The sequence below is a fragment of the Mirounga angustirostris genome, unplaced genomic scaffold, assembly GCF_029215605.1.
Source record: "Mirounga angustirostris isolate CCGP_5_RB_7025 unplaced genomic scaffold, mMirAng1.0.hap1 SCAF_5, whole genome shotgun sequence".
In the NCBI taxonomy this organism is placed as follows: domain Eukaryota; kingdom Metazoa; phylum Chordata; class Mammalia; order Carnivora; family Phocidae; genus Mirounga; species Mirounga angustirostris.
The window spans coordinates 318,212-339,087 of NW_026991713.1; the positions used below are offsets into that span (position 1 = coordinate 318,212).

Genomic DNA, 20,876 nt, shown 5'->3' on the forward strand with positions numbered 1-20,876 from the left:
TGGGGAGATTGAGTTTAATCCTCATGGCCAGGATCTGTAGAGAGGGCACGAGTGAGGATGGGGGCCACTGATAGGGAACAGCAAGTGTGGGGGGGGAGGTGGGGGGGAGGGGCAGAGCTTCAGTGGTAACTGTGGAAGGAGGAGTTGTGGTGTGAGGGGGCAGACTTGGGGTTTGCTAATGCAACACAAGGCCTCCCCTCTGATGGCTTTGTTTTCTTTATAAAGGAGGGGCAGTGGGGTCATCTCTGAGACATAGCAGGTGGGGTCAGAGACTCCCCGGACATCAGCAGGCTGAGAAGTGGGGGCAATGTCCATGGTGTCATCATGGCCACTCTGCACTATGGGGTGGTGCGGGACTGTGCGTGGCTGGGGTTTGCTAGATGAGGACAGTGAAAACAAAGTCAGAGAGGCCAGGGGCTGACAGGACATGGGCAAGATGAGAGGTGATGGGAGCCACAGTGGGTGGGGGTAAAAGGCAGGAAGGAGGAAGCCAGGGAGAGTCACTCCCTGTAAGAGGGCTGAACCTGCTGGAGAGAGGAGGTAACAGGGCAAGCCTGGTGCCCCGGAGGAGGTGACATGGACAGCGCAGTGGTCAGGAGACTTGATGACGAGAAACTCAGTGGGGATATCATGGTCTAGAAGGGACCCCAAACCTACCCTCGACCCTAAGGCACCTCTGAAAGGGCTGCAAGGAATGGGCTCCTAAGGGCATGAGGGTGGGGGAGTGGGGCGCAGGGTCTCCACAGTCTCTGAGGGACAGCCAGCCCTGGCCTCAGGCGCCAGGCCAGAGGATTTGCCAGGGACCCTGCCCGCCCAGGCACAGCTCGACGGCGTGGTCGGTGTGGTAATGTGGTGGTGAGGACCTTTTTGGGTATAAGTGACAGAAACCAACTCAAGCCACCTGGGGCCAAAAGGAGGGCTTCTCAGCCTATGGGCCCAATACCCAACAGAAGCAGAGGTGTGGCTGGGCCTGAGCCCCAGGACCGGGAGCAGAGGGAAGGGAGCGCCTGGTGGGATCTCTGGGTTCAGTTTCATTCATTCTCCAGCTGGCTCCTGCAAGGGAGGGGCACTTGGATGTGGGCAGTCTGTTCCTTTCTATGTTCTTGTGCAGCCAAGCATCGAAAAGCAAGCCCAATCCTGCCAGCCCCTCCCAGCTGATCAGTGACGTGGCCCGAGGCTCCCTCCACCTCTCCAGCTCCTCTCCCAGCACGTCCTGCCCTAGACTCCGTGTCCTCCTCGCCCATCCCTGTGCCACGGCGGGGAGGCCCCGGCCGGTCCTCGCCCCTGAGGATGGTGCGGCCAACTCCCAGGCACCGTACCCGGCCTCCAGGTGCTCTCGGCTTAGGACGCTGCTCTTCACAGCGGAACCGGCAGCGCACCTTGTTAAAGAACACCCCACCCAAGGGGGGCCCGAGCTCTCCTCGGGCCGCGAACCCCAAGGGCAAGTCCTGAGTTCTCGCCCGCAATCCCCAGGTTGGCAGCCCGTTGAGGGGACGGCCCCGGGCTCGTCCTGGGCCCCAGGCTTGGGAGATCTGGGGGCAGTCCCGGGCCCTTCCGCCTTCCTCCAAACTGGCAGCGCCGGCGTACAGCGGGATCCCCGGGAGCTCCCAGGAGCGAGACCCGGCCGGTCTCCACCCCGGCGTAGGAGCCCGGAGCTCCAGGCCACCTCCGACCCCGGCCGCGCCTGCCGCTGACCCGCGCGAGCCGCCGTCGCTGTCAGCGCCCGGGGGGCGGTGCCGGGAGGGGACCCGCCCCCGGGAACCGAGCCCGCGCCGACTGGCCCAATGGGAGCGTGTAGCTCCGGGCCCCGCCCACGATGGGGGCGGAGCGGGGCCGCGCAGGCGCACGGCGCGGCCGGGCGGGCCGGCTGGCTGGGAAGATGGCGGCGGGAGCCCTGGCTGCCGCCGCGGAGCGGGCCCGGGGTGTCCGGGGAGCACGGGCCAGGGCCGGGGCCGGGCCATGAGCGCGCCGCCCTCGCGTCCCCGAGCCGCGGAGCCCGCCCGCGCACCTCGCCATGGCGCGGCTCGCGGACTACTTCGTGCTGGTGGCGTTCGGGCCGCACCCGCGCGGTGAGTGCCGGGCCCGCGGCCGAGGGCTGAGGGCGGAGGGCCGGAGCCCGGAGCCCGGGAAGGGTCAGCCGGGGCGGCAGGACAGGCGCTCCGGGGCAGTCGCGGGGACATGTGAGGCGGGCGGGCTGCGGCCGCCGGGCCAGCACGAGGGTCGTCCGGGGCACCTGCCGGGCTGGGGTCGGGGGTCGGGGGTCGGGGAGGGGCGGCCTCTCTGAGGACAGCAGGGCCGTGCGACACGGCGAGCCGAACCTGCCCATCACACTCAGGACGGAACCGGGTCAGGCAGCGCTTTGGCGTGGGCCTGGGAGGTGGGAGGGCCCCGAGAAGGCTCGGCCTCCCGCCTCCCAGTTGGGTGGGATGGGCCCGCTCTGCCTTGGCCGACTGCCGGGTAGCTCTGCCTCTAGGGGCACGGATCCTTCGCTTGCCAGCCCCTCCTTTGACCCCCGGTGCCTCTGGTCTGGAGCCTCCGCCCTGCCCGTGTGGGATGTCCCTGGCCCGGGGGGATGCAGAAGAGGGGTGGGATTTAAGGACCACTTCGGGAGGAAGTGTGAGGTGGAGAGAGAGAAGAGCATTCCTGGCAGAGGGCCTGCGGTCCTCACGCCTGCAAGCCAAGCCCCGGGTGGGGGATCATTGTGGTGACTGGTGCCGATGTCCAGGAGGTCCACGTCTAGGGGTAGGCCTGCGTCTGAGAGCCCTTCAGCCCAGGGGCAGCAGAAAAGAGCCTGACAATGACATCAGCAGCAGTCATGGAGACAGTGGCTTGGGGAGTGCTCTCCGTGTGCCAGGCCCTGCACAGCCCTGTGTGTGTGATCTCATTTCTTCCTCCCAGCAGGCCACCGAGGTTTCCTTGCCCTCTGCCTCGTACATAGAGTGGAGCCGGGCAGAGAGGCTGATTGCCTGGTCTGAGCCCCCCCAGAGGCTAAGCCACCACCAAGCTGTGGGCTCAAATCCCACCTGCAGGGGGGCAGTACATGTCCTTGGGGGATGCCTCTGTGGTCAGGCTGGGGCTTAACCTCGAGACTGAGGGTGGGGTTGAGCCCCCGGTCTGTGCTGCTGCTTGTCAGCCCAGTTGCCACTGTCACCACCCGGAGCCCAGACTTTCTCTCCTCTTTGCCTTTCTTGCTGAGACACCTGATGGACCCTGCACATTCCAGACCCTCCTCAGTGCCCTTGTAGGACTCGCTCCTCTTCTCTGTCCACGGGTTCATCCCCTGACACCCTCAGTGATGAGCGTGTCTTCCTCCCGAGAGGGAGGTTTTGCAGCAAGAACCAGTCATCTTTGTGTCCCAGTCTGCATGTGGCGGGCTCACTGTCAGTGTTGTGCAGGCCCACAGAGGGAGAACTGTCTGTTCCAAGGTGCACGTGGGGGGCAGTGAGGACGCCATGCCGCCTGGAACAGAGGGAGGCATGGGATCCAGGGGAACAAGGTTGGCTGAGGGGCTGCCCCAGCATGAGGGGCCCTGGGCTGGAGCTGCATGAACAGAGTGGGCTTGGAGGCTGACGATGCTGAGGGTGGTGTGGGAAGGGTCTGGGGAGGCAGAGACCACAGGCAGAGGCCAGGCGGTAGCAACAGGGATGGGGAGTTGAGGGTGAATTAGGGAGGTGTGAGGTGGTATGAGCGGGCGTGGCAGGCTGGCTGTGACACTCAGGGGGTGGGCACCCCTGGCATTTGTGGTCTCTGATAAAGACAGGAGAGAAGGCTGGAGTCCATAATGCCTGCTTACCCTGAGTGTCCACTGCAGTAGGGGTGTGGGCCAGGGAGCCCCCTCACCACTGCCTTCAGGGCTGGAGCTGGTCAGTTGCTGGCTGGCCACCCAGCTTCAGGGCCTCTGTTGGCAGGACTCATCCATCCCTGTGAGAAATAAGCCCATGGTCAGGACCCTGGCCATAGTGCTGAGGTCAGAGCCCGGTGGAGGGGGGAAGCCTGAAGCAGAGGAGCACTACATGGGGGAGTCAGTGGTACCTGCTTTGCCACTTGATAGCTCTTGACCTTGGGCCAGTCTTCCAGCTCTCTGCACCTCAGCTTTTTCATCTGGACTTGGAATGAGTCACACAGACCTCCCAGGCTGCCATGAGCATGAGGTGGACACAAATGTGAGGCTGTTCACAGGGGAGGCTCCAGGACGTAATGGATGTCTTACCAATGATGAGCAGCAGGTGTGTGGATACCCGTAGGCACTGACACAGTGGGCACTTCTGCTGGAGGTGAGGACCCTGTGTGCTGGCAGGCCTAGGACATCAGGACAGGGATGCAGGGTCTTCTGGGTTCAGTGGAGGGGGTAGGAGAGGGGGATATCTGTCCTTGGCCTGGATCTGGACATCCTGTCTGGAGCTGGTGGATGCAGGGTCTGGGTACAGGAGCCCTGCCTGAGGGAGCATCTGGTTTTTGTGTGTGTGTGTGTGTGTGTTTTAAGATTTTATTTATTTATTTGAGAGAGAGAGTGAGAGCACAAGAGGGGGGAGCGGGAGAGGGAGAAGCAGACTCCCTGCCGAGCAGGGAGCCCGATGTGGGACTCGATCCCGGGACTCCAGGATCATGACCTGAGCCGAAGGCAGTCGCTTAGCCGACTGAGCCACCCAGGCGCCTGGGAGCATCTGGTTTTATGGTTACCATCTGGCAGACCTCTCCAGGCAGGAGCATGGGGAGGGGGCTGAATGGGACCCCAGCTTTCAGAGTGTAGACCCTTCCCCTGGTGAGTGGGAGGAGCTCCTTCACTCAGGACATGGGTTTAGCACCTTCTGTACCCCGGGCCCAGCTCTGGGGATGCTGTGGGGGCCAGTCAGATCACACCTGCCTAGCTTCTGGGCTGGGAGGGCCCTGACAGTGGTCAGTTGATTGAACACAGCATGGCCAGTGCCAGGCTGTGTCTTTGGGAGCAGGAGACACACTTGACCTGACCAGGCAGCTGGGTGCATGTCTACCAGGGAGGAGGACCCTTCCCCATGCCCAGCCCCACCACTAGCATTTGAGAAGAAGACCTGCTGTCCCATGGCCTGGCCTCTCTCAGATCTGACTGTGCTGAGCGGGCCACATTCCTGGGCCCCATCTTCTCTCCCCACCCATGTTCCTGCCCTCTGGAGCAGGTTGGGGCTGTTTGGAATGGCCTCAGCTGGCTTCCAGCCCCCACCCTGGGAGCCGGTCTGGTCTGCCTGGGGGAAGGTTGGGGAGGACCACTGGAGAGGCGGCAGCCCCTCTGCACACATCCTGTTGCTGTGGCTGCTGGGATGCCCTGGGTGTGGAGGTTGGGTGGGTGGAGCAGCAGGAAGGTCCCGTCCTTCCTTCACTCTCTTCCTATAGCTGAGCTTGTCCCAGGGCATCTGCACTGGGGTGTGTGGAGGAACGGGAGGGGCAGGCAGAGGAGGCTGCCATCCTCCCTTGCCTCTGCTCACTGTGCATGCTGGCCTGGGCTGGCCCTCCAGGCGTCGGAGCCTGGCACTGGTGACGGCCACTGCCAGCAGATGACAGAACGCGTGCTCTGTGTTCTCTCGCCCTGTGTTCAGGCCTACAGCCCACACAGGGCTGGCTGTGGGGACATGGTTGCAAGAGGAAGTGCTTGTCCGCCTATGTGTCTCAGGGGACTTCGGTGCCTTTCCTCCTAAGGCCTCTCAAAGAGTCCCACCCTGGGACACATGATGGTGCTGGTTAGATTAGTTCTACCACTGTGGGGTGATAGGGTGCCCTTCCTCCTCCGAGGTGGGGAGGCTCTGGTGGGGCAGGGAGCTGAGCTGCTGCAGGTCACCTCCATGGCCACAAGGGCTCAAGTGGGTGGGGGACACTGGGAGACATGGCAGAGCTCTCACCTCCCCCAGGATGCAGGCCAGCAGCCAGGTTGCAGCCTGGCCCCTGCTAGCACAGAGCTGAGGTGTGGGCCAGGTTTCAGAGAGGCTTGGAAAGAGAGGAGGAGTCCGGGCCTCTCTGCGGTGTGCCCTTCCAGGAAGGGCTTGCCTGTCCTGGAGCACCCTGGGGTTCCAAAAGCTGCCCTGCACTTCTGATTAAGGAACCTGTTTGCTTGTGGGGTGTGAGTGGGCCTGGGTGTGGGCGGATGGCTGTGCAGCTGGCCGTATGCATCCGGCAAGCCCTAATTAGGCTGCGTCTGTCTGTGCCGGGCACAGGTGCAGCGCTGGATACAGAGACGTAGTTTCTTGCTTATGGAGCTCCCATCTGGCCCAGCCAGCCAACAGGTGCACCAGGAGCCACAGAGGAGTTTAGTGGAGGGAGGGAGGTCCTGGGGGTCCTGCTCTAGGCCCCAGGCTCAGGCAGGGTGCAGAGAGCTGCCTGGAGGAGGGGGCACTCTTTGGGCTGAGACCTGAAGGCCAAGTTTGGGACCATCATGGCCCAGAGAAGGAGCTGGGGGCTGTGGGGGGGATGCCTACTGGCCGTGGGGGCAGTTGGAAGAAAGCCTCCAGTTGGTTCTGCAGAGGGCGGAGCCCTGCAAGTGGGAGTTGATGGTTCACAGGCTAAATGGGGTGGGGAGGGTGGGTCGTGGACAATGGCCAGTTACGTTATCTGCTTCCCTGTGGGGAGAGGCTGCCGAGAGCAGCCCTCTGAAGGCTGTCTGGCCTTGGGAGGGAGCCTGTGGGGCAGAGGCTACTGTCCCCATCTGCATACATCCTCTCTTCCTTCCTCCGCCCGCTGCCTCATGGCAAGAACTGGGTAAGCCCTGGGTGCCAGCCAGGCCCAGGCCCAGACGGTGGTTTGGGGCTGCACACAAATCAGCCCTTGGGGGAGTGGGTGGGGAGGGAAGCCATGGCTCAGGGTGAGCTGGCCTGGGCCTGTTGAGGGTGGCCCTGGGGAGTGGGCCTGGGGGGACCCAAGGGGCTTTGTCTTAGTGGACCATGTGCGTGTATGCATGCTTATGTGTAGATAGGTACGGTACCAACAGACACCTGTTCCTGCTCTCTGTCTCATCTGGTCTGTCTTTTCAGAGTCTCAGTGGTGGGAGGGAGTGGGGAACAGGAAACTGAGGTTTTGTGAGTCAGAGTCATGGCCCCTCCTCACCCCACCAGCAGCAACCTGCCCGCCGCTGCCGACCTCCTTGGCATTGCCTCCATGATCCTGGAGGGTGGCTGGTCTCCTGAGATTGTAGCTCAGCTCCTTTGCTGTCGAGTTGCTGGGGTCTCCTCACCAGTGCCCAGGCCCCTGGCACTGTCTGAGGCTCCTGTGCACATTTAGGATGGACCAGGCTGGCTGGACGGGGGTGGGGGAGCTGTATGCAGCAGGTCCTCAGAGGCTGTGGCCCTTGGCTTTCTGGGCCTTGGGGCAGGCCCTTAGAGAGGCTCCATGCCCAATGCCCACTCCTTACCTATTCGCTCCTACTCTCCTAATGGTGTGGGCGGTGGTGTCGAAGCTGGTTCGAGCATAGGGTGGGGACATCTGTGCCCAGGGACCTGCCTGTCGTGTGTGAGAGGTGAAGGTAGGGAGGTTTCTGTCTCAGCTGCTTTACCCTGCTGCCATGCTGGGTGGGCTGGAGGTAGAACAGAGACCTGTGTCCGTTCTCTGCTCGTCTTGTGAGGTGAGTGGTCCCCTGACAGGGCCCTCATCATGCCTCCTAGTTTGGCTCTGGAGCGGGTGAGCAAGATGCAAGGGCCCCTGACTCCACCCATGTGGACCGGAGCTCTAGGCATGGAGTGGGGAAAGCAGCCCTGGGCCTCCTGCCCCCATCCCTCCCCCTGGCCCAGGGGACCTATGGGGGCTGCGCTCCGCGCCCCCGGTCTGTGTGGCTGTGCGCCGTGTTGTGTGCAGGCAGAGACAGCAGGCCTTCATTGCCCCTGACTGTGGCTGGATCCCCAGCGCCCAGGAGGGTGCTCCTTCAGTGGGTGTCCTGAGACCTGGTCTCTGTCCTTCCTGACAGCTGCCACCTCTCTGGGCCCTGTGCTGGGCCTGTCTCTGAGGCCATGGTACAGGGCAGTTTGGGCCTGGGTGCTCTCTCCCCTGGCACAGACAACAGGTGTGAGACCTCTGCCTCTCGAGTGGGCTCAGAGCTGGCAGGTGAGGTGAACCAGGGAGTGGGGTGCCCCTGTCCTCATGGTGCTCACTGCCCGGTGGGGGCTAAGTGCCGAAGCTGGTGGTCGGCTGTGGAACATCCAGAGCTGCTCTCCCCTTGGTGGAGGGCTGGCTTGCCGGTGTGCAGCAGGCTGGAGGTGGGTTCTGCCTGGGGGTGTTGGCGTGTTGGGGAGGGGCACGGGAGTGGCACCAGGCCGGGGCTTCCATGCTTTTGGTGCCTGGCCTAGCCAGAGGCTTTCAGGACTCCCTGTCCCATACCAGGGCTTCTCTCTGTGCCCTCTGGGGGCCCTGGGGTCCATGGCTGCCTAGTGGCCACCCCTCATGAGACTATTTTTAGCGAAATGATAGGTCTGGGAGCTGAGGCTGGTCTGATGCTACACAAAGTCCAGGCTGGGTAGGAGGTTTCCATCTGAGACCCTTGAGGCTCCTGCCTGGGTGGGGGGTGTGGGTGGTGGGAGATGCCCTGACTACGTGCTTCTGTCCTCAGGGAGTGGGGAAGGCCAGGGCCATATCCTGCAACGCTTCCCAGAGAAGGACTGGGAGGACAACCCGTTCCCCCAGGGCATCGAGCTGGTGAGTGGGGGGTGCTGAGGCGGGGGTGGGGGCAGGCCGGCACTGGTTTCCCCAGGACTGTGAGGAGCCTCTGCAGTGCCCAGCCCCCGATGGGCATAAGGAGATAGCTGAGCTGCTGCAGAGGGTGGAGGGTGGGGGTCCCGGGCTTGGCTGGCAGGGTACTTGGTGCCCACCAAGTTGTCTGTCGCTTGTGATGGGGAGACCATGTCCTGCATCAGGGAGTTCTCTGGCCACAGTGAGACCAGAAGCTGTGACTTCCTTTTGGGGGGAGGGTTGAGGTCTAGGAGGTGAGATGCACCGAGGGTCGCAGAGTGAGGTGCTGCCTGCCACACTGGGACCTGGTGTCCGTGCCCTGGATGCAGACTTCTGAGGGCAGGGAGACGGAGGGAGCCAACTGCTGACCCCTCGCCCCCCTCCCCTGCAGTTTTGCCAGCCCAGCGGGTGGCAGCTGTGTCCTGAGAGGAACCCGCCAACCTTCTTCGTTGCCGTCCTCACCGACATCAACTCTGAGCGGCACTACTGTGCCTGCTTGACCTTCTGGGAGCCAGCAGAGCCCACACAGGTCATCTTGGGGGCTCGGGGGTACAGCCTGATGGGGTTCTGGCTACGGCCGACTCCCTCTGCCTCTGTCCACGCGTTTGTCTCCCTGTGTGTGGCAAGTCCTGGTGCCTCAACCCCACGGAGGCCTGAGTTCCCGTCTGAGTCACCGGTGTCCTCCCCCGGGGCCTGTGGGACATGCCTGAGAGCGGGGCAGACGGGGCTTCTGTCCACAGGAAGTGGTGTGCGCCGAGGACGCCACTGAGCGGGAGGAGGAGGCGGACGAGGGCGGCCCAGCGCAACTGTCGCCTGCGACCCCTGGCCCACCTGGCCAGCTGTTCGCGCCCAAGACACTGGTGCTGGTGTCTCGACTGGACCACGCGGAGGTGTTCAGGGTGAGGCGGGCAGCCAGGGTTCAAGGCAGGCTATGGGGTGCCCCCGCCGGTGGTGCCACCATTCCCCAGTTTGTGGTCCTTGCAGAACAGCCTGGGCCTCATTTACACCATCCACGTGGAGGGTCTGAACGTGGGCCTGGAGAATGTGATCGGAAACCTGCTCACGTGCATCATCCCCCTGGCGGGGGGCTCACAGGTGGGTCCTGGGGGCAGCTGCTGTCCGCCCATAGCCACGGCCCTCCTGGTGTCCCAGACCACGAGGGTGCAGCCTGTGGGCACTCAGTGTCCAGCTGGGCTCAGCCTGGCCCAGACCTTGGACACTCTCCTGCATCTTGGCCCTGCCTGCTCACCTGTGTGTCCCATGTCTTGCCTGGCTCCCTACCTGGCACCCTTCAGGTCCTCTGTCCTCTTGTTCCTTGGGTGTGCCTGGCTCTGGATATTGGTGTCGGCGTGACTGTCAGTGTCCCCACGTGTAGGTGCGTCTAACTGTGTTTCTCTGCCTGTCTGTCCTGTGCAGCTGGACTCTGTTGAGGATGGAGTGGTACGGATTCTTTGTTTCTTCTGCCCACCCAGGCCCCACCTTGCCCCAGGTCAGAGGCCCTGAGTTTTCTTGGCAGCAGTGCTCAGGCCGGGAGGCCGGCCGTGGCCTTTCCCTCCTGTTGTGAGGCCTGTCTTGGCCAGTCTCGCCTCCGCTCCTGGAGCTCTGGGCAGAGACGGGTCTGGGCGGGGCAGCTGAGCACCGGCCCCTCTCTTTCCACAGAGAACCATCTCTTTGGGGGCCGGTGACCGGCAGGTCATCCAGACCCCGCTCGCCGACTCGCTGCCCATCAGCCGCTGCAGTGTTGCCCTGCTGTTCCGCCAGTTGGGTGAGCCCGGCCGCCCCAGCTGCGCATGCCGCCCTCTCGCCCGCCGGGCCCGGGTCACAGGAGGGGTTCGTGCTCAGCTGGCCCTCCAAGCCTGTGCTTTTCCCTGCAGGCATCACCAACGTGCTGTCTTTGTTCTGCGCTGCACTCACGGAGCACAAGGTGCTCTTCCTGTCCCGGAGCTACCAGCGGCTCTCAGACGCCTGCCGGGGCCTCCTGGCGTTGCTGTTTCCCCTCCGATACAGGTGCCCCTGCTGCCGCCCAGCCCCTCCTCCCGCCCCGCCCTCGGCCCCCGCACTGAGCCCTCGCCCATTGCAGCTTCACCTACGTGCCCATCCTGCCGGCGCAGCTCTTGGAGGTCCTCAGCACCCCCACGCCCTTCATCATCGGTGTCAACGCGGCCTTCCAGGCAGAGACCCAGGAGCTGGTGAGGGCTGTGGGCTGTGGCCTGCGCCTGCCTCCCTGCTCCGGGCCACGCCGACTGGCCGGTGGCTCCCTGACCGCTTGCTCCCTTTGATCCATAGCTGGACGTGATCGTCGCTGATCTCGACGGAGGGACGGTGACGGTCCCCGAGTGTGTGCACGTTCCCCCCCTGCCGGAGCCGCTGCAGAGCCAAACACACAGTGTGCTGAGCATGGTGAGGCGGGGCCGGGGGCCTCGGGGCAGCTGAGGCGGGGCCACCTGGCAGCAAGGGGAGCCCCGGGCCCTGGGTGCGCGGCCATCCCTACTCCCCTCTGCTTCTGCAGGTGCTGGATCCAGAGCTGGAGTTAGCGGATCTTGCCTTCCCACCACCGTCAACGAACGCTTCCTCCCTGAAGATGCAGGTGGGGGTCACTGCGGTCCCAGCGCAGGGGCCTGTGCTAACCCTGCAGCCACGCCTCTGGGCCAGTTGCAGGGGGCCGCGTGGGGGGGGGTGAGCCCTTAAGGGGTCTGTGTGGGAGTGGTCGTCAGCACCGAGCCTCAGAGGAGTCGCTGTGGCTTTGTGTGAAAGACGGTTGGAGGAGCAGGACGGGGCAGAGGCGCCTGGGAGGCCTGGCAGGGCACGGGTAGGTGTGTGTGCGTGCGTCGGGGTGGAGCCTGGGGCAGGTGGAGGGCTGCCATGTGCAGGGGCTGGGGTAGGCCTGTGGCCTTGCCCTCACCTGCACTCGCCTGCGCCTCAGGACAAGGAACTGCGTGCTGTCTTTCTGCGGCTCTTTGCTCAGCTCCTCCAGGGCTATCGGTGGTGTCTGCACATGGTCCGCATCCATCCAGAGCCTGTCATCCGCTTTCATAAGGTGGGCCACAGCTCAGGCTGAGGGTGGAAGCGGGCAGGAAGTCAATGCTGAGGGGCTGACCCCCTTGTATGCCCCCAGGCAGCCTTCCTGGGCCAGCGTGGGCTGGTGGAGGATGATTTCCTGATGAAGGTGCTGGAGGGCATGGCCTTTGCAGGCTTCGTGTCAGAGCGTGGGGTCCCTTACCGTGCCACGGACCTGTTCGATGAGGTGCACCCCCCACCCCAGTTGGGAGGAGCCCCCGCCACCACTCCTGCCTCGCCCAGCCTGCCTGACCCTGCCTCCTCCCCCAGCTGGTGGCCCATGAGGTGGCACGGATGCGGGCAGATGAGAACCACCCCCAGCGCGTCCTGCGTCACGTCAAAGAACTGGCAGAGCAGCTTTACAAGAATGTATGGCGGGTGACACAAGGGGGTGGACCAGCCTGGCCCGGTTACCGTGCCACCTGGCATCAGGGAGCTTGCCCACACTTATACGTGTCCCACCCAGGAGAACCCGTACCCCGCCGTGGCTATGCACAAGGTGCAGAGGCCAGGGGAGGCCAGTCACCTGCGGCGGGTGCCCCGCCCCTTCCCCCGGTTGGATGACGGCATGGTGCAGTGGATCGTGGACCAGGCCACAGCCAAGATGCAGGGCGCACCCCCGGCCGTGAAGGCTGAGAGGAGGACCACCGTGCCCTCGGGGCCCCCCATGAGTGCGTAACGGGGAGGGGGCCAGGGAGCTCGGCCCAGGGTAGGCACGAGGTCAGAGATGAGTGCGTTTTCTTTTCCCCAGCTGCCATCTTGGAGCGGAGTGGCGGGCTCCATGGCAACAGTGCACGCCGGCTGGAGGTGGTTCGAAACTGTATCTCCTACGTGTTTGAGGGGAAGATGCTTGAGGCCAAGAAGGTGAGGGCGGCCGGGCGCAGGGAGCACCTGTGAAGGGTGCTGGACCCAGGGTCTGTTCACCTGCCAGGGGCATGAGGGGCAGGTGACACCAGGTGTCAGGCCCCTTCCTCAGTGCAGCTGGGCAGAGCCTGCGGTGGGGGGGGGCTCGCAGGAGGGCTCGCAGACATAGGAACCTGCAGGTTTCTGCTGCTGAGTTTCTTCTTCATCCTTCCTGACGGAAGTGCAGGCCCACCCCAGTCGTGTGTGTGTTGGTCTCGCCCTCTGTGGTGCTCAAGAGCTCCTCTGGGTTTCACAGCAGCCAGATTGCGTCTCGGCTGCACTGTCTCCTGGGAGGGGCCTGCAGGGCTCCCAGTGGTTTTACGATGAAAAGCAGTAAGAGAACAAGCACACGGCCCTTTCTGCGGCCTGCCCGGTGCCCAGCCGGCCACCAGCTCTGCGTTAGACTTATGCTCTTTGGACACTGAGGCCCTGGCCAGCGGGGGGCTGCAGACATGGGAGCTGGCGCGTTCTGGGGCTCAGGGCCAAGGGGCTGCACCCTGGCTGTGGATGTGCAGCGTCTCCGTCTCTGCAGGGCAGTGAACTCGCAGAGTCTAGGCACACCCGACCTGGACCGCTTCCAGGTCCCCTCTGTGCTTAGAGCCTGGGCTCTGGCCTCCCGGGGGCTGCTGCCCTCCCCTCCTGGGCTCCGTGCCCTGTGCCTCCCCCCTCCTTCCAGGGCATGGCTGGATGCCCCCAGCCCCGTGTTCCCCTGTCCCCAGCTGCTGCCAGCTGTGCTGAGGGCCCTGAAGGGGCGCGCGGCACGCCGCTGCCTCACGCAAGAGCTGCACCTGCACGTGCAGCAGAACCGGGCAGTCCTGGACCACCAGCAGTTTGACTTCGTTGTCCGCATGATGAACTGCTGCCTGCAGGTGAGGCCGGGCCCCCACCCTGCTCCTGATGTGGACGCACGGGTGGGGCAGGCAGGGGTTCCCCAGTCTACCCATGAGGACGCATCTTCTGGCAGTGCCGACAGCTGGGGAGATCCTGGTCTGGGAGTGGGGGTGGCAGGGGGAGGACCTGAACCTCTGGGCGGCCCTTTGGGAGCCGGCTCAGACGGGGACAGTGGTGGGAGATGCTGCTCTGGCGGCGGGGCCGGTTAGGGCAGGGTGGGCGTGTGGGCACGGTTCGGGCAGCTCACGGCTCTTGCAGGACTGCACCTCCCTGGACGAGCATGGCATCGCAGCGGCTCTGCTGCCCCTGGTCACGGCCTTCTGCCGGGTGAGTGCTGGGGTCGCCCCGGTGCCCTTCCCTCGCCCCCTCCTGCTGCACCTGGTGACCTCCCACCCTGGCCTCTGCAGAAGCTGAGCCCGGGAGTGACCCAGTTTGCATACAGCTGCGTGCAGGAGCACGTGGTGTGGAGCACCCCGCAGTTCTGGGAGGCCATGTTCTACGGGGACGTGCAGACCCACATCCGGGCCCTCTACCTAGAGCCTGCTGAGGACGGAGACCACGTGCAGGTGTGCGGGGACTCCCGGGCCTCGGGCCTCGGGCCAGCCCAGCCCAGCCCCGTCCTGGCTCACCTTGGGCACTGTGGCAGGTGGGGGAGCTGTCTGCACGGGAGGACGAGCGCTCTGCCCTGGATGTGGCCTCTGAGCAGCGGCGCCTGTGGCCAACCCTGAGCCGAGAGAAGCAGCAGGAGCTGGTGCAGAAGGAGGAGAGCACGGTGTTCAGCCAGGCCATCCACTACGCCAACCGCATGAGCTACCTGCTGCTGCCCCTGGACAGTAGCAAGAGCCGCCTCCTGCGGGAGCGCGCAGGGCTGGGCGACCTGGAGAGCGCCAGCAACAGTCTGGTCACCAGCAGGTGCGGCCGGGGCCTCGTGGGCCTTGTAGGTGGGTGGGGCTCGGCTGGCCGGGCCTGTGCCCACGTGCCCCCTCCCTGGCCTAGCATGGCGGGCAGTGTGGCGGAGAGCTATGACACGGAGAGTGGCTTCGAGGATGCAGAGACCTGCGATGTGGCCGGGGCCGTGGTCCGCTTCATTAACCGCTTTGTGGACAAGGTCTGCACAGAGAGTGGGGTCACCAGCGACCACCTCAAGGGGCTGCATGTCATGGTGCCAGGTACGGGGGGCCTGGGTGTGGAAACGCTCTCCTGAGCCGGGCAGGCATGGGGGGCCCAGGGTATGAAAGCGACTGTCTCCCAGACATCGTCCAGATGCACATCGAGACTCTGGAGGCTGTGCACCGTGAGAGCAAGAGGCTGCCCCCCATCCAAAAGGTGAGCAGGGACCGGGCAGGGCTGCGGGGCCCCAGGGCCTGGGCGGTATCCTGAGGTGCCATTCTTGTCCCTGAGCAGCCGAAACTGCTGCGGCCACGCCTGCTGCCCGATGAGGAGTGTGTGCTGGACGGCCTGCGCGTCTACCTGCTGCCAGATGGGCGTGAGGGGGGCACGGGGGGCACCGGGGGGGGACCCGCACTGCTCCCGGCTGAGGGCGCCGTCTTCCTTACCACGTACCGGGTGATCTTCACGGGGATGCCCACCGACCCCCTGGGTGAGCCTTTGGACCCTTCGTCTGCCCCCGCCCTCCCTTCCCCACCGGGGTGCTTGGGGGGAATAGGACTTTCCCTCCTCAGGGGCGCGGGTTCTCTGTGCAAGACAGGTCGTTGTCTGCCCCCCTCCCACCTGCCCGGGACCTCCATAGCTCTGGTACCCCGAGACTCTGTGACCCCCGGTCCTGCCCTCCCCCTGACTCTGCCTGGCCTGTGCTAAGTCGGGGAACAGGTGGTGGTGCGTTCCTTCCCGGTGGCTGCGCTGACCAAGGAGAAGCGCATCAGTGTGCAGAACCCCGTGGACCAGCTCCTGCAGGACGGGCTGCAGCTGCGCTCCTGCACATTCCAGGTCTGGCCAGGGGAGGTGCTGGGCACGGGCGTGCTGGGGGGCTTTGGGGCCCCTGCGTTGTGGCTCTCATCTCACGAGCTGGTGTTAGGCGGGACCTCACCTGTGGCGCCTGGGATGTCTTGTTCACGCTCAAGCTGCCGTGCTGTAGCTCGGTGTCGTTGGCCTGTGTGACGTGCTGGCCTTTAGGGCTCCTGTGCTTGTTTGGGGGGACCCTGACCCTGGCATCCGTGTATCCCGCACGACTGAAAGTCACACAAACGAATGTGACAGCTTGGTGACAACCGGCCACACACCGCATGACGAGTGGCCCCTGCATGCCCGCTGCCCCTCAGGAGGACGCCCCTGCCAGGCTCCAGGGGCCCCCAGCTGCTTGCCGGCGGCCTGCGTGCTGCCTCTGTGGCCAGGGCCAGAGCCCAGGGCGCCCGGACGCTGAGGGCCTCTTGTCTGACACAGCTGCTGAAGATGGCCTTCGACGAGGAGGTGGGGTCCGACAGCGCCGAGCTCTTCCGCAAGCAGCTGCACAAGCTGCGGTACCCGCCAGACATCAGGGGCACCTTCGCCTTCACCCTGGGTTCCCCCCACACACCCGGCCGGCCGCCCCGCACCGCCAAGGACAAGGGCCCTTCCCTGAGGTGTGGCGCTGGGCCCCGGGGCCCCCGCCCCTCCCTGTGTGTGTGTCCCCCCGCATCCATTCCCTTGCCTCTGCTGACCTACGCCCGCACCCCCTCCAGGACCCTGTCCCGGAATATCGTGAAGAACGCCAAGAAAACCCTCGGGCGGCAGTACGTTACTCGGAAGAAGTACAACCCCCCCAGCTGGGAGCACCGGGGCCAGCCACCTCCTGAGGACCAGGAGGACGAGATCTCAGGTGGGTGGGGGCGCGGGAAGCCCCGGGGGGTCTGGGTGAAGACCCCACGTGCAGGGCCGGGGGCCTGGGCTTTCTGTGGGTGACGTGCCCCGTGTTCCCCGCCCGCCGCAGTGTTGGAGGAGCTGGAGCCCAGCACACTGACCCCGTCCTCGGCCCTGAAGCCCTCGGATCGCATGACCATGAGCAGCCTGGTGGAGCGGGCCTGCTGCCGGGACTACCAGCGTCTGGGGCTGGGCACGCTGAGCAGCAGCCTGAGCCGCGCCAAGTCCGAGCCCTTCCGAATCTCCCCAGTCAACCGCATGTACGCCATCTGCCGCAGGTGAGCAGGCCGCCCAGAAGCCGCGCCCTGGCTCCCGGTCCGGTGGCGCGCCTGGAGGGAGCGTGGCAGAGGCTCGGGGCAGGCGCGGCGCTGGGGGCGTGCCCTGTCCCCTGCGGCCTCAGCCGGACAGTTCTGACTCCTCGCAGCTACCCGGGGCTGCTGATCGTCCCCCAGAGCGTCCAGGACAACGCCCTGCAGCGCGTGTCCCGCTGCTACCGCCAGAACCGGTTCCCGGTGGTGTGCTGGCGCAGTGGGCGCTCCAGGGCGGTGCTGCTGCGCTCCGGCGGCCTGCATGGCAAGGGCGTCGTCGGCCTGTTCAAGGCCCAGAACGCGCCTTCCCCAGGTACCCGCGCCTGTCCCCGCCGCGCCTGCGGCGCCCCCTCGCTGTCCCCACGCGCGCCTGCGGCACCCCCCCCCGCCCGTCCCCGCGCGCCCCTGCGGCACCCCCTCCCGCCCGTCCCCGCGCGCCCCTGCGGCCCCCCTCGCTGTCCCCACGCGCGCCTGCGGCATCCCCCCCCCCGCCCGTCCCCGCGCGCCCCTGGGGCACCCCCTCCCGCCCGTCCCCGCGCGCCCCTGCGGCACCCCCCCCCCCGCCCGTCCCCGCGCGCCCCTGCGGCGCCCCCTCGCTGTCCCCACGCGCGCCTGCGAGATCCCCCCCCGCCCGTCCCCGCGCCCCTGCGGCACCCCCCCCCCGCCCGTCCGCGCGCGCCCCTGCGGCACCCCCTCCCGCCCGTCCCCGCGCGCCCCTGCGGCGCCCCCTCGCTGTCCCCACGCGCGCCTGCGGGATCCCCCCCCCGCCCGTCCCCGCGCGCCCCTGCGGCACCCCCCCCCGCCCGTCCCCGCGCGCCCCTGCGGCACCCCTCGCTGTCCCCACGCGCGCCTGCGGCATCCCCCCCCCCGCCCGTCCCCGCGCGCCCCTGGGGCACCCCCTCCCGCCCGTCCCCCGCGCGCCCCTGCGGCACCCCCCCCCGCCCGTCCCCGTGCGCCCCTGCGGCGCCCCCTCGCTGTCCCCACGCGCGCCTCCGGGATCCCCCCCCGCCTGTACCCGCGCCCCTGCGGCACCCCCCCCGCCCGTCCCAGCGCGCCCCTGCGGCACCCCCCCCCGCCCGTCCCCGCGCGCCCCTGCGGCACCCCCCCCCGCCCGTCCCCGCGCGCCCCTGCGGCACCCCCCCCCCCGCCCGTCCCCGCGCGCCCCTGCGGCACCCCCTCCCGCCCGTCCCCGCGCGCCCCTGCGGCACCCCTCGCTGTCCCCACGCGCGCCTGCGGCATCCCCCCCCCCGCCCGTCCCCGCGCGCCCCTGGGGCACCCCCTCCCGCCCGTCCCTGCGCGCCCCTGCGGCACCCCCCCCCGCCCGTCCCCGCGCGCCCCTGCGGCGCCCCCTCGCTGTCCCCGCGCGCGCCTGCGGGATCCCCCCCCGCCCGTCCCGGCGCCCCTGCGGCACCCCCCCCCCCGCCCGTCCCCGCGCGCCCCTGCGGCACCCCCTCCCGCCCGTCCCCATGTGCGCCTGCGGCCCCCCCTCGCCCGTCCCCACGCGCGCCTGCGGCATCCCCCCCGCCCGTCCCTGCGCGCCCCTGCGGCCCCCCTCGCTGTCCCCGCCCGTCCCCGTGCCCCTGCGGCACCCCCCCGCCCTTCCCCGCGCGCCCCTGCGGCACCCCCTCCCGCCCGTCTCCACGCGCCTGCGGCCCCCCTCCCGCCCGTCCCCGCGCGCCCCTGCGGCCCCCCTCCCTGTCCCCGCGCGCGCCTGCGGCCCCCCCCGCCCGTCCCCGCGCCCCTGCGGCCCCCCCCCCCGCCCTTCCCCGCGCGCCCCTGCGGCACCCCCTCCCGCCCGTCTCCACGCGCCTGCGGCCCCCCCTCCCGCCCGTCCCCGCGCGCCCCTGCGGCCCCCCCTCCCTGTCCCCGCGCGCGCCTGCGGCCCCCCCCGCCCGTCCCCGCGCCCCTGCGGCATCCCCCCCACCGCCTGTCCCCGCGCGCCCCTGCGGCCCCCCTCGCTGTCCCCGCCCGTCCCCGCGCCCCTGCGGCACCCCCCCGCCCGTCCCCGCGCGCGCCTGCGGCCCCCCCCGCCCGTCCCCGCGCCCCTGCGGCATCCCCCCCCGCCCGTCCCCACGCGCCCCTGCGGCCCCCCCTCCCTGTCCCCGCGCGCGCCTGCGGCCCCCCCCGCCCGTCCCCGCGCCCCTGCGGCATCCCCCCCCGCCCGTCTCCACGCCCCTGCGGCCCCCCTCCCGCCCGTGCCCACGCGCGCCTGCGGCCCCCCCTCGCCCGTCCCCACGCGCGCCTGCGGCATCCCCCCCCGCCCGTCCCTGCGCGCCCCTGCGGCCCCCCTCGCTGTCCCCGCCCGTCCCCGTGCCCCTGCGGCACCCCCCCCGCCCTTCCCCGCGCGCCCCTGCGGCACCCCGTCCCGCCCGTCTCCACGCGCCTGCAGCCCCCCTCCCGCCCGTCCCCGCGCGCCCCTGCGGCCCCCCCTCCCTGTCCCCGCGCGCGCCTGCGGCCCCCCCCGCCCGTCCCCGCGCCCCTGCGGCATCCCCCCCCCGCCCGTCCCCGCGCGCCCCTGCGGCTCCCCTCGCTGTCCCCGCCCGTCCCCGCGCCCCTGCGGCCCCCCCCGCCCGTCCCCGCGCCCCTGCGGCATCCCCCCCCCGCCCGTCCCCGCGCGCCCCTGCGGCCCCCCTCGCTGTCCCCGCCCGTCCCCGCGCCCCTGCGGCACCCCCCCGCCCGTCCCCGCGCGCCCCTGCGGCACCCCCTCCCTGTCCCCGCGCGCGCCTGCGGCCCCCCCCGCCCGTCCCCGCGCCCCTGCGGCATCCCCCCCCCGCCCGTCTCCACGCCCCTGCGGCCCCCCTCCCGCCCGTCCTCACGCGCGCCTGCGGCCCCCCCCGCCCGTCCCCGCGCCCCTGCGGCATCCCCCCCCCGCCCGTCTCCACGCCCCTGCGGCCCCCCTCCCGCCCGTCCTCACGCGCGCCTGCGGCCCCCCCTCGCCCGTCCCCACGCGCGCCTGCGGCATCCCCCCCGCCCGTCCCTGCGCGCCCCTGCGGCCCCCCTCGCTGTCCCCGCCCGTCCCCGCGCCCCTGCGGCACCCCCCCCACCCGTCCCCGCGCGCCCCTGCGGCACCCCCTCCCTGTCCCCGCGCGCGCCTGCAGCCCCCCCCCACCCGTCCCCGCGCCCCTGCGGCATCCCCCCCCGCCCGTCCCCGCGCGCACCTGCGGCCCCCCTCGCTGTCCCCACGCGCGCCTGCGGCCCCCCCCCGCCCGTCCCCGCGCCCCTGCGGCATCCCCCCCGCCCGTCCCTGCGCGCCCCTGCGGCCCCCCTCGCTGTCCCCGCCCGTCCCCGCACCCCTGCGGCACCCCCCCCCGCCCGTCCCCGCGCGCCCCTGCGGCACCCCCCCCCGCCCGTCCCCGCGCGCCCCTGCGGCCCCCCTCGCTGTCCCCGCCCGTCCCCGCACCCCTGCGGCACCCCCCCCCGCCCGTCCCCGCGCGCCCCTGCGGCACCCCCTCCCGCCCGTCCCCGCGCGCCCCTGCGGCACCCCCTCCCGCCCGTCCCCGCGCGCCCCTGCGGCACCCCCTCCCGCCCGTCCCCGCGCGCCCCTGCGGCATCCCCCCTCCCGCCCGTCCCCGCGCCCCTGCGGCATCCCCCCCCCTGCCCGTCCCCGCGCGCACCTGCGGCCCCCCCACCGCTGTCCCCGCGCGTGCCTGCGCCCCGCACCGCACCCTCGCCGCCCCCCTCCACCCCCGACCTGGCTCCAGCCCCTCCCCTCCCCCAGGCCAGTCCCAGGCAGACTCCGGCAGCCTGGAGCAGGAGAAGTACCTGCAGGCGGTGGTCAGCTCCATGCCCCGCTTCGCGGATGCGTCCGGTCGGAACACCCTCAGCGGCTTTTCCTCTGCCCACGTGGGCAGCCACGGTGAGGGGTGCTTGCAGGCGGGGGGGTCTTCCGGGGGGCCGTGCTGGCATTTGTGGAAGGCAGGCCAGCGAGGGGGTGGAACGTGTGGGGTGTGGGATCACATAAGTATCCTGAAGCCCGGCTCTGATCGGGCCTGTCTCCTGCCTGGGCCGAGCTCCTCGACCCCCTCGTCTTCCCTGCCTGTAGCCTGCCTCCAGGTCCCTGGACACAGCTGACCCTTGAAACCCCCACCTGGGCCCCATCCCTCCTTTGTCCCGCGCGTCCCCGCACTTCCCACCACCCCGGCTGTCGCGGTGGCTGCCCTTTTGTCCTGTCCCTCCACTTGG

At 68.7% G+C, this 20,876-nt stretch overlaps 1 protein-coding gene across 6 annotated transcripts in view; it reads left to right on the forward strand.

Moving 5' to 3' along the window:
* The first annotated feature begins 1,868 nt into the window (after window positions 1–1,868).
* The window catches only part of SBF1 (SET binding factor 1), a 30,375-nt gene continuing 11,367 nt past the window's right edge, over window positions 1,869–20,876 (forward strand). For 4 of the 6 annotated variants that reach the window (XR_010411254.1, XM_054506619.2, XM_054506623.2 and 1 more), the window contains exons 1-29: window positions 1,869–2,069; window positions 8,561–8,646; window positions 9,071–9,208; window positions 9,420–9,578; window positions 9,664–9,774; window positions 10,096–10,119; window positions 10,339–10,444; window positions 10,554–10,686; window positions 10,760–10,868; window positions 10,966–11,079; window positions 11,189–11,266; window positions 11,603–11,716; window positions 11,795–11,923; window positions 12,007–12,105; window positions 12,203–12,407; window positions 12,488–12,600; window positions 13,359–13,508; window positions 13,789–13,857; window positions 13,938–14,096; window positions 14,177–14,442; window positions 14,527–14,699; window positions 14,783–14,856; window positions 14,935–15,130; window positions 15,350–15,477; window positions 15,931–16,109; window positions 16,209–16,345; window positions 16,457–16,664; window positions 16,811–17,007; window positions 20,413–20,550. Coding sequence is in view for 5 of the 6 variants with exons in the window: in XM_054506619.2 (XP_054362594.1) it covers window positions 2,015–2,069; window positions 8,561–8,646; window positions 9,071–9,208; window positions 9,420–9,578; window positions 9,664–9,774; window positions 10,096–10,119; window positions 10,339–10,444; window positions 10,554–10,686; window positions 10,760–10,868; window positions 10,966–11,079; window positions 11,189–11,266; window positions 11,603–11,716; window positions 11,795–11,923; window positions 12,007–12,105; window positions 12,203–12,407; window positions 12,488–12,600; window positions 13,359–13,508; window positions 13,789–13,857; window positions 13,938–14,096; window positions 14,177–14,442; window positions 14,527–14,699; window positions 14,783–14,856; window positions 14,935–15,130; window positions 15,350–15,477; window positions 15,931–16,109; window positions 16,209–16,345; window positions 16,457–16,664; window positions 16,811–17,007; window positions 20,413–20,550 (3,847 nt within the window). In the remaining variant the exon portion in view is untranslated. The remainder of the gene's footprint in view (window positions 2,070–8,560; window positions 8,647–9,070; window positions 9,209–9,419; window positions 9,579–9,663; window positions 9,775–10,095; window positions 10,120–10,338; window positions 10,445–10,553; window positions 10,687–10,759; window positions 10,869–10,965; window positions 11,080–11,188; window positions 11,267–11,602; window positions 11,717–11,794; window positions 11,924–12,006; window positions 12,106–12,202; window positions 12,408–12,487; window positions 12,601–13,358; window positions 13,509–13,788; window positions 13,858–13,937; window positions 14,097–14,176; window positions 14,443–14,526; window positions 14,700–14,782; window positions 14,857–14,934; window positions 15,131–15,349; window positions 15,478–15,930; window positions 16,110–16,208; window positions 16,346–16,456; window positions 16,665–16,810; window positions 17,008–20,412; window positions 20,551–20,876) is intronic. The other 2 variants (XM_045872244.3, XM_045872246.3) reach the window with 1 other exon arrangement.